Source organism: Macrobrachium rosenbergii, chromosome 10 (genome assembly GCF_040412425.1).
Source record: "Macrobrachium rosenbergii isolate ZJJX-2024 chromosome 10, ASM4041242v1, whole genome shotgun sequence".
Taxonomy (NCBI): domain Eukaryota; kingdom Metazoa; phylum Arthropoda; class Malacostraca; order Decapoda; family Palaemonidae; genus Macrobrachium; species Macrobrachium rosenbergii.
Genome location: NC_089750.1, coordinates 62022207 through 62039706, shown reverse-complemented (window position 1 = coordinate 62039706; position 17500 = coordinate 62022207). Strand labels below are relative to the sequence as shown.

At 37.4% G+C, this 17500-nt stretch overlaps 1 protein-coding gene across 1 annotated transcript in view; it reads left to right on the top strand.

Moving 5' to 3' along the window:
* The window catches only part of LOC136842694 (adenylate cyclase type 6-like), a 776358-nt gene that overhangs the window by 701963 nt on the left and 56895 nt on the right, over positions 1 to 17500 (top strand). The window contains exon 7 of the mRNA XM_067110356.1: positions 16198 to 16356. Coding sequence (XP_066966457.1) covers positions 16198 to 16356 — 159 coding nt within the window. The remainder of the gene's footprint in view (positions 1 to 16197; positions 16357 to 17500) is intronic.

Sequence of the window (17500 nt, the reverse complement as noted above, 5' to 3'; positions counted from 1 at the left end):
AGAAAAGAGAAAGCTCGCTCTTAATTGTGGGCTGTTGATTAAATTTTTTTTAATGGGATTTTTTAAATTTAAAATTTCTTTATTAATTTTGGATACCAATGTATCGCTGGTGCAGCCATTATGAGTAATAAAGGATGTATTGCTGTTGGCAGTTAGTATGAGTAATAAAGGATGTATTGTGTTGGCAGTTATTATGAGTAATAAAGGATGTATTGGCGTTGGCAGTTATTATGAGTGATAAAGGATGTATTGCTGTTGGCAGTTATTATGAGTAATAAAGAATGTGTTTTTGTTGGCAGTTATTATGGGTAATAAAGGATGTATTGGTGTTGGCAGTTATTCTGAGCAATAAAGGATGTATTGCTGTTGGCAGTTATGAGTAATATAGAACTATATGTAATGATTATAATGTTTGGTGTGAATGTAGTCAAAATTATGATGACACCAATAACAATATTAATTGATATAACTGAAAATTTTCAGTTATATATGTTAACTGCAGTGTCTCCAAATGCTGACGATCATAATGATAGTTATTATAATAAACGCGAGGTTCTGAGGTATGCTATTGGACTGACCAAGTGCTTTGGAAAGTTACTACTTATGCTATTGGAACGTTACTACTTATGCTAACAACATTAAATTGATTAATGATGATAATAATGATAATCGGGATGAAAATCCTTGAGTAATCATAAATATAGATGGACTTATTCATGAAAGCGAGGAAAAGTTGGCACTTTCTTAACGTACGCATGTACGAGTATATATAAATTATTGATTTTAAACCATATATTTGAGACACGTTCTGCGTTTTCTTGAATAAACAGTCTTGACAAATGCTTTAGGAGACCACAAACCTCCGCTGAGGCTATGCAGTCCAAAGTCCAAACCCCCCACTCACCCATCCACTCCTCTTCTCCCCCCCCCACAAAAAAAAGTCTAGTCCACCTATTATCAAATTTTCATAAATTTCATGACATAAATTTTGCGAAAACCTGTCAATAAACAAACAAACAAAATCGAACCAGAAATAAACCAGCTTTAGCGATGGTGGTGTTATGATTATGCCCATGTGACTAAACAACCTCATACTAAAAAAATCAATTATCAGAGTCGTACAACAAACCTTGGGAGACTGATGTTTGCGGAAATGGGACGCTCTTACCCCCGGGAAACGAACAGAATTAAGTGAGAGTGAATTTGTGTTGCTATGGCAACGATTTGGTTGATGATAACAGTAATTATGAGAAGTGGTTTGAATAGTTTAGTGGGACCCAATAAAAAGCAGTGTTTGCCACCAGAGCCATTAATCGGAAGCCTTTGTGTGAAGGTCGAGGGTCATACGACACAATTAGGGTATAGTAAAAATGAGACCATATGCTTTTATTATCATTGTTATTATTATTTTCATCACCATTATTATTATTACATTATTTCTGGTTCAGTGGCATTAAGCTTATGCAGTCTTCTGTACCTTTCTTATTAAATTATGACTATGATAAGAAAAATAGAGGAGACTGTGCAAGCAGAATGTCGTTGAAGTAGCAGTTGTTCACGAAAATGCTGTCTTAAAAGAGGGACTCCTTCCATATTATTATTATTATTATTATTATTATTATTATTATTATTATTATTGGTGGTGGTGTTGGTGTTGTTGACGTTCAAGGTGAATCAATCGTTTCTACCTGTATTTTGCCAGAGCTTCGTTAGTGAGGTTTTCTGATCAAATTTAGCCCGTCGTCCGTTTGTCTGATTGTATTATGTGTTGGTTGTTTGTCCGTAAAATATTTACTGTTTTTGACCTCCTTTCTCGACCTACTTGACCATTTTCAGCACTTCTTGGTAGAAAGCATCCTTAGGTAAAGAAGAAAAGAGCTTGTTCAGGTATAGTATCCCACCCCCTCTAGCAAGGGGAAATAATGAGGCAATATAGAAAATATGTATTCATCCGATAAGCTTCCACTGGACAACTGAGCTTGAATTGACGAAACTTATGTGGAAGGATCTTTTACTGAGTGGATTTACCTATGTCCAAGTCGTGGTCTTTGGGTGCATGATGAGACTCCGACAGGTGTTCATACTTTCTGTCTGTTGACTAAAGAGACTACAACAGGTGTTCAGACTTTCTGTCTGTTGACTAAAGAGACTACAACAGGTGTTCAAACTTTCTGTCTGTTGACTGCAGAGACTGCAACAGGTGTTCAGACTTTCTGTCTGTTGACTAAAGAGACAACAACAGGTGTTCAGACTTTCTGTCTGTTAACTACAGAGACTACAACAGGTGTTCATACTTTGTCTGTTGACTAAAAAGACTACAACAGGTGTTCAAACTTTCTGTCTGTTGACTAAAAAGACTACAACAGATGTTCAATCTTTCTGTCTGTTGACTAAAGAGACTGCAACAGGTGTTGAAAGTTTCTGTCTGTTGACTAAAGAGATTACAGCAGGTGTTCAAACATTTTGTCTGTTGACTAAAGAGACTACAACAGGTGTTCAGACTTTCTGTCTGTTGACTAAAACCAGGTAACTCAGGTGTGAGTTGTGTCCTGTGGCCTTTTGGCATCATGGGGCTGAAAGCGCTCACATTAATTATTGATAATCAATATCTTTGTGATGAATTGACTCACTGACTTTGGAAAAAATATTAGGTGAGGTGATAAAGACTCCTCTCTCTCTCTCTCTCTCTCTCTCTCTCTCTCTCTCTCTCTCTCTCTCTCTCTCTCTCTCTTCTTCTTCTTCTTCTTCTTCTTCTTCTTCTTTAACCGGCACCAGTGTCACTATCCCCCAGGGAAAACTGTACCTCTTGGTTCTTTTTTGGTATTCAAGCCGAATTGCCGATCCTGAAAATTTCATCCGGCATTGGTAACAGCGCTCGGAGGGGATCAAAGATGGATGAAAACCGAATGGTTTTAGTGGTCTTGGGCCATGGCAGAGAACTCAGGGTGTCGTTAAGGTCGTGGTCAGGAGGGTCCGTTTTTCTGCCCTTTTTCGGCATCTTATCGCCTAAGTTTGCTGAAAGTACTCGGCCTTTCAGGCCACATTATGGTCCAAAGCCTCTTGGGACCGGATTGCCAGGGTTTGTTGCAAATTTTAGTAATGATGGCATTAACCCTAACCTCAGCCTTCTTCTTATATCAAGGTTAGGGAGCGGTTTAAATGGCATTAAGTCTCATGGCATGTGTCCAAATATCGCATCTAACGGGAAAAAAGAAAAGTTTATTTTAATGCTAGTTTGGGACTGAAGTCACGCAAATGCGTAAGGATGACTTCACATGAACACGAACACGACGTTGCCTATTTTTGTGTGAAGTTAGAAGATAAGACGCTTTAAAAAGGATGCAAGAAACAGTCCCCGTGTGTCGCCAACTTAAGACCTCCAAAAGCAACTGATCTGTTAATGAGTCTGTTTCCATCTTCGGCTGAGAAATCCATTTCTTTGAAATCTGCAGAACGAAAGAACCCGTTCAACCCTTGACATTTCGCAAGTCGATGGACAGACGCTTTTCGTAAACGGATTCGCGCCGCGTTTGCAAAGAGCAACTTCGCATTTACAGATGTCTTATAATCTTCCTGGAACGGGGATAACTGCAAAAGCATTTTGCTTTTCATCTTGATGAACAGCTCGCTGAATGTTTTTTTATCTTTCTTTCTTTTTTTTTACTTTGTGAATATTTTCACGTTAACTTGAAATCCTTGCTTTTCTTGTATATTACGCACTCTATTAGCTCTAGGACCTCGTCATGACCTATGCTGCTTCTGCCAAGCCGCTAAGATTTGTTGCAGGTTTCAGAAACTCTTGGTTTTTATCTCCTTGCCCTGCGCAGCGGTCGACGGCATATAGCACCGATTCCTTCTGTCGTTTTGCCCCCTGTCTGCCCTTTTGGTTTTTCCTCGTCGGTCTTTATGTTTTTCAGACTTTTATTTACTCAATGATTTTATAATGATTGGATTTCAGTGATTAGCAGAACTTAGCTTGCATATAAGAGATCTTGGATGAGATATAAGATGTTGAAATTTTTTAGCTTTACCTGTGTCTTTCATAATTCTAGTGATGTCATTAACATTTTGCGCCAAATAGTTACTAATTTTACAGGGTAGCGGAGGTGTTAACCCAGCCAGAACCCCCCCTTCCCCATTTTCACTTCACGTGGAGACCAGCATGAATGTAAAAGTTCCCACGGCAGAGCTTTGTCTTATATTCAGAATCCAGTTCTTCCATAATTCCGAAAGCTTCTAGGAATCGGATGAAATTAAATTTCATTTGTAAAGATTCTTTCGGCGCTCTTAAACTTTAATTCCGTCATTTCATTTGTAGATGTTCATAATAACAATGCGTCTGAAACTGTGAGATGAATTTTTGAGTAATCATTTGAGTCCGACCTTTTTCAAGACAAAATTAAGGGTTATTACGGAGGCAATTTAGCTTGAGTGTTCGGCAATTTAACTTGATTCTTCGGTAGTTTGGCTTTATCGTTCGGTAATTTAGCGTGAATGTTCGATAATTTAGCATGAATGTTCAGTAATGAAGCTTGAGTGTTCGGTAATTTAGCTTCAGAGTCAGGTAATTTAGAGTGAATGTTCGGTAATGTAGCTTGAGTGTTGGGCAATTTAGCTTCAGAGTCAGGTAATTGAGTGTGAATATTCGGTAATGTAGCTTGAGTGTTCGGCAATTTAGCTTCAGAGTCAGGTAATTGAGTGTGAATATTCGGTAATGTAGCTTGAGTGTTCGGCAATTTAGCTTCAGAGTCAGGTAATTGAGTGTGAATATTCGGTAATGTAGCTTGAGTGTTCGGCAATTTAGCTTCAGAGTCAGGTAATTTAGAGTGAATGTTTGGTAATGTAGCTTGAGTGTTCGGCAATTTAGCTTCAGAGTCAGGTAATTTAAAGTGAATGTTCGGTAATGTAGCTTGAGTGTTCGGTAATCTAGCTTCAGAGTCAGGTAATTGAGTGTGAATATTCGGTAATGTAGCTTGTGTGTTCGGTAATTTAGCTTCAGAGTCAGGTAATTTAGAATGAATGTTTGGTAATGTAGCTTGAGTGTTCGGCAATTTAGCTTCAGAGTCAGGTAATTTAGCGTGAATATTCGGTAATGTAGCTTGAGTGTTCGGTAATTTAGCCTCAGAGTCAGGTAATTTAGCGTGAATGTTCGGTGATGTAGCTTGAGTGTTCGGCAATTTAGCTTCAGAGTCAGGTAATTTAGCGTGAATACTCGGTAATGTAGCTTGAGTGTTCGGTAACTTAGCTTCAGAGTCAGGTAATTTAGAGTGAATGTTCGGTAATGTAGACTGAGTGTTCGGCAATTTAGCTTCAGAGTCAGGTAATTTAGCGTGAATGTTCAGTGACGTAGCTTGAGTGTGTGCAATTTAGCTTCAGAGTCAGGTAATTTAGCGTGAATGTTCGGTGATGTAGCTTGAGCGTTCGGCAATTTAGCTTCAGAGTCAGGTAATTTAGCATGAATATTCGGTAATGTAGCTTGAGTGTTCGGTAATTTAGCTTCAGAGTCAGGTAATTTAGCATGAATATTCGGTAATGTAGCTTGAGTGTTCGGTAATTTAGCTTCAGAGTCGGGTAATTTAGCGTGAATGTTCGGTGATGTAGCTTGAGCGTTCGGCAATTTAGCTTCAGAGTCAGGTAATTTAGCATGAATATTCGGTAATGTAGCTTGAGTGTTCGGTAATTTAGCTTCAGAGTCAGGTAATTTAGCATGAATATTCGGTAATGTAGCTTGAGTGTTCGGTAATTTAGCTTCAGAGTCGGGTAATTTAGCGTGAATGTTCGGTGATGTAGCTTGAGCGTTCGGCAATTTAGCTTCAGAGTCAGGTAATTTAGCATGAATATTCGGTAATGTAGCTTGAGTGTTCGGTAATTTAGCTTCAGAGTCAGGTAATTTAGCATGAATATTCGGTAATGTAGCTTGAGTGTTCGGTAATTTAGCTGCAGAGTCAGGTAATTTAGCGTGAATGTTCGGGAATGTAGCATGCGTGTTCGATACTTAACTTGAGTGTTTGGTAATTTAGCTGGCGTGTTCCGTAATTTAGTTTGATTGCAGGCAATTTAGCTTGAGTGTTCGGTAATTTAGCTTGATTATCCGGTAATTGAGCTTGAGTGTTCGGTAATGTAGCTTGAGTGTTCGATAATTTACCTTGAGTTTCCATTATTGAGCTTGAGTGTCAGGCAATTTAGCTTAAGTGTTCGGTAATTTAGCTTGAGTGTTCGGCAGTTTAACTCTAGTGTTTGGTCATTTAGCTTGGGAGTCAGTTAATTTAGCATGAGTGTGAGGCAATTTAGCTTGAGTGTGAGGCAATATAGCTTGAGTGTCTGGTAATTTAGCTTGAGTATCCGGGAGAAAAAATAGATTTTTGATTTGCCCTTATATTTTAATGCCTGTAATAGAGTAATAATAAGGACGAGTCCTCCATATATAGGTATACAGTATAAAGCCCTGATGCTTTGTCAGTTTTCTGCACAAAGGATTCATCCTGGATCCAGCTGCTGAGGGATGATTGTGGCAGTGACTTTTGTCCATTTTTCTAGAACCACCCTCTATAGAGGACGCTGCCTGGAAGTGAAAAATTACTGGAATTAATGTTGTGTATATGCCATCGCTATGGTTACTGGTGTTGCTTTTGTAGATAATATAAACAATAATTATATTGATAATAATAGTAATTATAGTATATAATATTAAATTATTATAATAATATTAACTTAACATATCAATAAATTATTATTATTATTATTATTATTATTATTATTATTATTATTATTATTATTATTATTATTATTATTATTATTATTGAACGATATCAGGTGGTTAACCAAGCAGATATCATTCACGGACTACGTAAGATTAAAGTTAGTAATCATTTTTCGGGCTTTCAGAAGCGAGAAAAGTTCGGAACTTTGAACGAGAGTAAAAATTCCTCCATCACACCTGAGCAAAGTTAATCGGAAGTGTCCCTGAAGGTATTCAAGCGAACGCCTTTGTAAAACTGCTTGGCTGGAATTGGCTAATTTATTAATTTTCTGATATATATTAACCTGGCGCCACCACAGCCTGATTTGCCGGAAAGAGGTATTTGCAAAATCTAACTTTAATATTGGCTCAGTCAGTTTGTGGACTTTATATATAATATATATATATATATATATATATATATATATATATATATATATATATATATATATATATATATATATATATATATATATATATATATATGCCACAACCACCAGATCCCACAATGCCTCTGGTTTGAGGCATTGCAATCGTTGTAATAGTCATCATTATCAAGTGCAAGTTCTTTATTGCTGTGTATTTAGTTGTTCTTATGCCAGCACGGGCTCTTTTTCTTGGGGCACCCCCGTGAAATACATGGACATTACATTGTCTTTATATCGGCTCTTGGGTTTACTTAGTGAGTTATTCTGCCACAGCTTACTAAGTGCCAACCATGTTACCTTGTCTTCATACGCGTTAGAAACGTCTCCGTTCTTATAAATAAGACAAGGTTGTTGTTGCAAAGACAAGGTTGTTGTTGCAACAAGGTTGTTGTTGCAACAAGGTTGTTGTGGCAAAGACAAGACTGTTGTTGCAAAGACAAAGTTGTTGTGGCAAAGGCAAGGCTGTTGTTGCAAAAGACGAGGTTGTTGTTGCAAAGACAAGGTTGTTGTGGCAAAGACAAGGCTGTTGTTGCAAAAGACAAGGTTGCTGTTGCAAAGACAATGTTTTTGTTGCAAAGACAAGGTTGTTGTGGAAAATAGCATGTTGTTGTTGCAAGGACAAGGTTGGTGTTGAAAATGCAAGGTTTTGTTGCAGAGACAAGGTTGTTGTTGAAAAGACAAGGTTGCAGTTGCAAAGACAAGGTTGCTGTTGAAAATACAAGGTTGCTGTTGCAAAGACGAGTTTGTAGTTGCAAAGGAAGAGGCTGAGGATGACAGGGATGGAGTTAATGAAAAATTTTAATTATTTGGCATATTCAAAATGAATGGTATCAGAAGGGCATAAGTTATTCAAGAAGACAACAAACTCTCACCGATAATTAATTGTGACCCGGGTGAGGGCTGATTTGGGGGCCTCCAGAATAAACCTTTTTAAGAAGATGGAAAAGACTGTCGCGAATAATTCATTCTCCTGGTTGTGAAAGTTTTTGTTTTTGTTTTTGTTTTTGTTTTTAAGTGTGTTAAATAAATAGCGCTTTTGCACATTTTTTCTTTATTCAAGTGAGTGCGTTAAATAGATAACGCTTTTGCATCTAGTGAATGACCAAGAAAACTATTATCGTCAAGAAAAAAAGCCACTGCAAAAAAACAAAACTGTAACTAAATAAATATAAAAACAGGAGCATCCGGCCTTCACTTAGTCCGCTAAGAGGTAATTACTAAGTGTTTACAAAGAAACAAAATTAAAAACGAAACAAAAAAGGATAAAAATTTAAAGAGCAATTAAAATAAAAATTGTCATTGTTGGGGTCTTCGTTTTAGTTACCCTTTTTAATTCCTATTTTTGCTTTCTGTTTTGTGAATATTTCTTTGTGAATACTTTGAAATTACTTTTCAGTACAGCTGAAGAGGATGCTCCTGTTTTTTATATTTATTTACCCAAACTGTTTTTTGCAGTCGCCTTTTTCTTAGTCATTCAAGACAAACACAAAGGACATGTTTTAATTACTGAAGGCCAATGTTATCGCAGTTTTGAAAGAAGGAAACAGTAAAGAAACTTCCAGGCAAGCATATTTACATATAAGTTACGTGTTGACATGAAACTAAAAATGTCGTCTTGTTTGTGATCGCTTTGTCGTAACGTTTTGTGTCCTCTGCCTCCACACCTCGTGAACATGCATAAAAGACTCCCTTTTCCCACAAACCGAAAACATTTCTTCTCTTTGTTACTTTCCTGAAAAATTTTGCAGAGGTGTTGTGTTCCATCCGCCCTCGTCATTTAGCCTTCTCTGGATATAAATGGAACGAAATATCTTTCTGTGTAGTTTTTTGCCGGGTATTTGCGTTGCTTCATAATTTTTCAGACTTTTACGGGAGTAATTTAGAAGGGAAAGTTAATGTAGCCTCTCTAAATACCTGCCCTTTAAAAGAAAATGAAACCTTGAAAACTGTTTTCGCCATTATTGTTTTATCCCCCCCCCAAAAAAAAATTACCATTATGACTGATTCCTTCATTTTCCCCGTTTTTTTTTTTTTTCAAGCAGTTTTGTGGAGACATCTGCGTAACCTGATTGATAGCCTTAGCCTAATTAATATGCGGGTGCCGTAACCTTACATACCTGCCATAGAACCGCCGTATTTCGCCCTGTTGCATGGACGAATATAGCTAACAAGAAATGGTAGATACAATAACAAGTATCAAGTGAAATACCCAATATTACCTCGTGAGATGATAATTGACAGAACTTCAACGCACAACTGAGCTGAGTTAAAATGGAGTCATCGCTGAAAGCTCCGGAACGCAGGAGCGCGAGCGGAGGAACAGTTACATTACCCTTTCATTCCTAACTCCACCATATCCTATTCTACCCTTTCTTCTTACCATTCCTCCATCTCCTTCATCTATTCCTCAGACTTTTCCTCCAACACTTTACTCCACCTCCTTTTCCAGTTAGTCCTCCTTCATCTATTCCTCAGACTTTTTCTCCAACACTACTCTACCTCCTCTTCCAGCTAGTCCTCCTTCATCTGTTCTTCAGACTTTAACTCCAACACTTTACTCCACCTCCTATTCCAGCTAGTCCTCCTTCATCTATTCCTCAGACTTTTTCTCCAACACTTTACTCTACCTCCTCTTCCAGCTAGTCTTCCTTCATCTGTTCTTCAGACTTTAACTCCAACACTTTACTCCACCTCCTGTTCCAGCTAGTCCTCCTTCATCTATTCCTCAGACTTTTCCTCCAACACTTTACTCTACCTCCTCTTCCAGCTAGTCCTCCTTCATCTGTTCTTCAGACTTTAACTCCAACACTTTACTCCACCTCCTATTCCAGCTAGTCCTCCTTCATCTATTCCTCAGACTTTTTCTCCAACACTTTACTCTACCTCCTCTTCCAGCTGGTCCTCCTTCATCTGTTCTTCAGACTTTAACTCCAACACTTTACTCCACCTCCTGTTCCAGCTAGTCCTCCTTCATCTATTCCTCAGACTTTTCCTCCAACACTTTACTCTACCTCCTCTTCCAGCTAGTCCTCCTTCATCTGTTCTTCAGACTTTAACTCCAACACTTTACTCCACCTCCTATTCCAGCTAGTCCTCCTTCATCTATTCCTCAGACTTTTCCTCGAACACTTTACTCTACCTCCTCTTCCAGCTAGTCCTTCTTCATCTGTTCTTCAGACTCTTCCTCCAACACTTTACTCCACCTCCTATTCCAGCTAGTCCTCGTTCATCTATTCCTCAGACTTTTCCTCCAACACTTTACTCTACCTCCTCTTCCAGCTAGTCCTTCTTCATCTGTTCTTCAGACTCTTCCTCCAACACTTTACTCCACCTCCTCTTCCAGCTAGTCCTCCTTCATCTGTTCTTCAGACTTTAACTCCAACACTTTACTCCACCTCCTATTCCAGCTAGTCCTCCTTCATCTATTCCTCAGACTTTTCCTCCAACACTTTACTCCACCTCCTCTTCCAGCTAGTCCTCCTTCATCTGTTCTTCAGACTTTACCTCCAACACTTTACTCCACCTCCTATTCCAGCTAGTCCTCCTTCATCTATTCCTCAGACTTTTCCTCCAACACTTTACTCTACCTCCTCTTCCAGCTAGTCCTCCTTCATCTGTTCTTCAGACTTTAACTCCAACACTTTACTCCACCTCCTCTTCCAACTAGTCCTCCTTCATCTATTCCTCAGACTTTTCCTCCAACACTTTACTCTACCTCCTCTTCCAGCTAGTCCTCCTTCATCTGTTCTTCAGACTTTAACTCCAACACTACTCCACCTCCTATTCCAGCTAGTCCTCCTTCATCTAATCCTCAGACTTTTCCTCCAACACTTTACTCCACCTCCTCTTCCAGCTAGTCCTCCTTCATCTATTCCTCAGACTTTTCCTCCACCACTTTACTCCACCTCCCCTCTTCCAGCTAGTACTCCTCCTCCTCCTCCTCCTCCTCAGACTTTTCCTCCTCTTCCAACTAGTCCTCCTTCATCTGTTCTTCAGACTCTTCCTCCAACACTTTACTCCGCCTCCTCCTCCAGTTAGTCCTCCTTCACTGTTCTTCAGGCTCTTCCTCCATCACTTTACACCACCTCCTCCTCCAGCTAGTACTCCATCTGTTCCTCCAACTCTTTCCCAATATCCTCATGGAGCTTTTCCTCAAGCTCCTTTACATCTTATTCCTTTTCCGCATCCTCATTCCCTTTGCCATCATCCAATTCCCACCTCCCCATCCTCCGTGTACCCCAACTCCTATAGTTATTTATCAACTTCCTAAAATTCTCCCACTTCATCCAATTGCTACTCGCTAAAATGTGCGTTTGTTCCTTAAACCAGAGTCTTTTTTAAATCAGCTCCTTTAAACCGGTCTTTTTTAAAGTAGCTCCTTTAAACCAGAGTCCTTTTTAAGTCAGTTCCTTTAAACCAGTCTTTCTTAAATCAGCTCCTTTAAACCAGAGTCTTTTTTTAAATCAGCTCCTTTAAACCAGAGTCTCTTTTTTAAATCAGCTCCTTTAAACCAGTCTTTTTAAATAATTTCCTTTAAACCAAAATCTTTTTTAAAGCAGCTCAAACCAGAGTTTTTATTAAATCAGCTCATTAAAACCAGTCTTTTTTAAATCAGCTCCTGTAAACCAGAGTCTTTTTTAAATCAGCTCTTTTAAACCAGAGTCTTTTTTAAAGTAGTTCCTTTAAACCAGTCTTTTTTTTAAATCAGCTCCTTTAAACCAGAGTCTCTTTTTTTAAATCAGCTCCTTTAAACCAGTCTTTTTAAATCAGCTCCTTTAAACCAGAGTCTTTTTTTAAGTCAGCTCCTTTAACCCAGAGCTTTTTTCAAATGAGCTCCTTTAGAGCAGAGCCTTTTTAAAATCAGCTCCTTTAAACCAGAGTTTTTATTAAATCAGCTCATTAAAACCAGAGTCTTTTTTTTTAAATCAGCCCCTTTAAACCAGAGTCTTTTTAAATCAGCTCCTTTAAACCAGAGCCTTTTTAAAATCAACTCCTTTAAGCCAGAGCCTTTTTAAAATCAGCTTCTTTAAACCAAAGTTTTTATTAAATCAGCTCCTTAAAACCAGTCTTTTTTTTTTAATCCGCTCCTTTAAAGCAGAGCTTATTTTAAATCAGCTCCTTTGGCCTTCTGTGATATTTGCAGCTTCGCGGACGAGCGGATTCGCCTCATTTTCTTTCTTTTACCTTCAAAAGATCGTAGTTTTTTATCGCGCCATTACGTTTGTTTAAATCCCATTTGGGCCATCAGAAATGTTAGGATGTTAAGATTTATTAACGAACATAATGTTAAGAATATTTGAGAACCGGTATATTATGTACGCATGAATGTACATGTATTATATATATATATATATATATATATATATATATATATATATATATATATATATATATATATATATATATATATATATATATATATATATATATATATATATATATATATATATATATATATATATATATATATATATATATATATATATATATATATATGTATATATATTACTTAGATAAATATACAGAGCCTCGGTGGCTCAGTCGGTAGAGCAGCGGCCTAGGACTACGTAGAGGTCCGTGGCGCGGATTCAGATCCGCAGCCGACTGGTCAGTGAAGGCGGACACTTTGCTATCCGTGTAGACACCCCTGGATTACGTATGTAATCAACGGATAGGTTTGCTGAAAAGCAAATGGGTGTTACTGACTAATACACACATAAAAACAAAGCCACTCCAACATCTAAAAACATAACAGACACCTCACACGTCTCGAACTGTCGACCTACCCGCCCAGTTCTCCTTGCTGCTTGGGAGAAAGGGAGCTGGGGATTGGCACGATACACGTACACATCGTTACCGGGGTCTAAGCGATGCCAGGCAGGGCAGCCGATCGAGGCTACGGCCTACCCCAACGCCAAATCAAAGTCCTTCGTAAAGAAGGCATCATGCTTACCCCATATAGAAAATGGGAAAAAAGCACGTTAAAACGAAGAAGATTACTTAGATAAATATGCACGCTATCTCTTCCTCAGCAGTTAGGCTTTTTTTTCCTTTTTTTCTGTTTTCTACAGGTCTGGGCTAGGTATGAGCATGAGGGTAACCGTTCCATAAGTTAGTGCAGTAACAGAAAAAGAATATTTATAAAAGGAGTAAAGTTTTCAAGTATTCTTAATGCTTTACGAGAACACGCATTTTCGGTTCCATTCACGTATCCGCTAGAGAAGAATTTGCTAACTTACCTTTATTTATTTATATTTCGTGTTTTCTTGTCTTTCTTCTTGTTTTCAACATTTGGGTCTCCTAGTCGTTGTATGCTTGTCCCCAAAATCAAGGGAATTTTGTTCGTTCTAATTTGAGATATTTGCTCATTTGTAATCAAGGCAACAATCATGAAATTTACAGCGAAAATATTTACAGCGAAAATATTTTCCTGACTCAAATCCTGTGTGATGAATTCCAGGAAGTAAAGAATAATGAAAAAAATTATCTTTAAAACACAATTCCTTCTAGTAGAGTGCTCTCCCAAGCACAACTACAGTATTCCGTATTCTTTTGAAAGATGGGTTGTAGTACTTATATATATATATATATATATATATATATATATATATATATATATATATATATATATATATATATATATGTATATATATATATATATATATATATATATATATATATATATATATATATATATATATGTATATATATATTATTATATATATATATATATATATATATATATATATATATATATATGTATGTATATAAAACCAGTCACTCCTAAGAAGGTCAGAAAGAATTCATAAATACTAAACAATTTCCTGTCTTTGTTCCAATAAAATTACGGGAACTAATGTGAGGATTAGCATCCCCATTTCCGTAAAAGTATTTTTGTTGTATGTCACATTTGAATAACGAAATTTAATTTTTCTGTTACGCGAATTTCGAAGACTTTAACGATGAAACTTTATTTTTTTTTCCGAGGCACATACTTCAACGCAAGTCATCAACGTGTTTTTGTTGTTCTACTTTCTAAACTCCAGTCCTTGACTGCTGTGAACTTTTCCTCTTGAACTAGTTTTGAGAAGTCAGTGTTGTGTGGTTTTCCAGCTTTTCAGACGAAAATATCTCATCTTTTTGAATGCCTCGTTGGTATTAAACTGACCTCTTTGTTTTCATTTGGAAGAGTGTTCTCGCTGTTGATTTTATATATGTAATGTATATTTGAGGGAGCTTATTTGTGTGAGTTTGTCGGTATGTCCGTCTTCTGTCCAACAGTTGCACCTGGTTAGTTGCAACCTGGTCCTCATTTGCAATTTTTGCATGGAATTTTTTGCAGTGCATTACAGTCTGCAAGGCTGTCGCAGTTTCAGGCCGCCTACACTGAATTATGAATCCGTGAAATTAGCTCCACCTGGTTAATTGCAAGCTGGTCCTTTTCTCCAATTTTTGCATGGAATTTTTGCAGTGCATTACAGTCTGTAAGGTTGTCGCATTTCAGGAATCTCCCCTGAACTGTGAATCCGTGTAACTGAGAGGACTAGGACCGTATCCTTCACGCCTCGTAAAAATAGAATTTCATACTCAGGGAGACAGACCCCTTAAGACCGATGTGTGTTCGATCATTTCATTTAGGTTACGTTTAAATTCCTCTGGCTATTTTCGTGAAAATTGTTTTTCAAAGAAGATTGTGGCATATACTGAGTTTTTACGAAGAGATGATCCTTGAAACTTTTACCAGTGTGTCGAAAGGAAATCTTGGGGGTCAGAATCGATGCAATGGTGTCACAGAACAAAATAACTCGTAATTTTGTTATTTGAAATTGCGTTTACTCTCATGTTGACCTGAACATTTTTCAAGCACGTTTCTAGTGAATTATTATTATTATTATTATTATTATTATTATTATTATTATTATTATTATTATTATTATTATTATTATTATTATTAATGTTCGCACATTCATGTGAAATGAGGATAAAAATCCTTTAATTTCTTAAGCAGTTTTTTTATTTTACAAAATTATCTAAAAGTAGTTTCCTCTTAGTTTCATTGTGGTATAAGTAATGTCTCACCTAAAATTTGATAAGTAGTAATGTATGTCTTCTTATGTCCGGTAGTAATGTTTCTCATAATTTTTTTCTTTTAAATAGAGGTATGTCCCAAAGTTTTTTTAAAATGTATAATCTCTTACTTTGCCATTACCAACATGTCTTCCATCATCTCAGAAAGGTTTCGTCAGAATGATTTTGAATCATGTATTGCCATATGCCCTACAAGTAATTCATCTCGTAATGTCCGTTTTTTAAAAGTGTATCTCTCAGAGTCTGTACAGTAGCAATTCCTTGATGCCATATTTCTCTTGGCCTTTCAGCAGTAGTGTCCCATTGTTCTGCCAGGGATGTATCTCCTAGTGTGCTACAATGCATCTCTCAATTTGCAGTTTTTAAAATCGTATTTCTTTAAATCTGTAAAGCAGTTCTCCTTTGATTTCCTGTTTCTCCAAGTGTCATCTTAGAAGTGTCCCAGTGTTCTGCCAGGAATGTTTTCCCTAATGTGCTACAGTTACTCCTGATGTATCTCTCAGAGTCTATAAAGCAGTTATCTCTTAATGTCCTATTTCTCCAGATGTCCTCTTAGAAACGTCCCAGTGTTTTGCCTCGTAATGTGTTACAATTTGTCTCTCAGTGTCCAATTTTTAAAAGTGTATATCTCAAGATCTTTAAAGCAATAATCTCTTTGATGTCCAATTTCTCTTGGTGTCCTTTTAGCAGAAGTGTTCCAGTGTTCTGCCGGGAATGTCTCTCCAGGCATGCTACAATTCATCTCTCACTGTCCATTTTTTAAAAGTGCATCTATCAAAGTCTCTGAAACCCTAATCCCTTGATGTCCAATTTCTCCAGGTGTCCTCTTGGAAGTGTCCCACTGCTTCGCCAGGAATGTTCCTCCTAATGTGCTACTCTTGTCTGCCGGTCAACCTAATTTAAACATCTCACTCTCTCACTCCCTTTTTCTCCCTCCTTCAGGTTGGTGAGAGAGGTGACGGGCGTGAATGTCAACATGAGAGTGGGAATCCACTCGGGCCGGGTTCACTGCGGCGTCCTGGGACTGCGCAAATGGCAGTTCGATGTCTGGTCCAACGACGTCACCTTGGCCAACTACATGGAATCCAGCGGCATACCCGGGTAAGGGGGCGACTGTGTATTTTTCTTCTTCTTCTTCTTCTTCTTTTTTGCTTGGGGAAGGGGAGTTAAAGAGAGATGTGGATAGATAGAAATAGATAGAGTGATAGATAAATAGAGAGGAAAAAATAATAAATGTCGGTATACAGATTGATGAGTAATATATACATATAAATATATACATATATATATATATATATATATATATATATATATATATAATATAATATATATATATATATATATATATATATATATATATATATATATATATATATATATATATAGAGAGAGAGAGAGAGAGAGAGAGAGAGAGAGAGAGAGACAGACAGACAGACAGACAGACAGACAGACAGACAGAGAGAAAGAGAGAGGAATTGGTAAATAAAGATATATGGATTAATAGGTGAAGATTGATTGATTGATTGATTAATTGAGAGAGAGAAAGAGAGGGAGAGAGAGAGATTCACAGATAAGCGAAAAGAAAGATAGTCAGATAGAAAGAGAAGAACCCATCGGTAAGCCTTGCTACGCGTCGTGGGAAAGTGGTTTTGGTGAGAGAGAGAGAGAGAGAGAGAGAGAGAGAGAGAGAGAGAGAGAAAAGGAGAAGGGAAGTACTCACTCCATGTACATACCTCCTTGTGGACATACCTGGATTGTAGCCTTTGAACTCTTTGTTACGCTCTTCTGTGGTAAAAAGAAAAGCAGTGGATACGGTAATTCTTTCGTCGCGTTTTCCAGGCTGAGGGCACGGCCCAAATTCTTGCTGTATTTGATACCGAGTTTATTTATAAAGCGTCATTGTAATATATATATATATATATATATATATATATATATATATATATATATATATATATATATAATATACTGGTCAGTTTTCACCAAATACGTATATGATTGTAAGGAACAGAGTGCCCTCTAAACTTCTCCAATTCTTCAAACTTTTTGGATACTCTTGCCACTACAAAGCCTGAGATCCAGTTGCAGGAATAGGAAGAAATTCTGACGTCCACAGCATGATTCGAACCTGCATCGTTCTGATACTCCATATGCGGGTTCGAATCATGCTACAGATGTCATAGTAATGTTATTAATAATGAAAGTAAGGATATTGTTACCCTCTCTCTCTCTCTCTCTCTCTCTC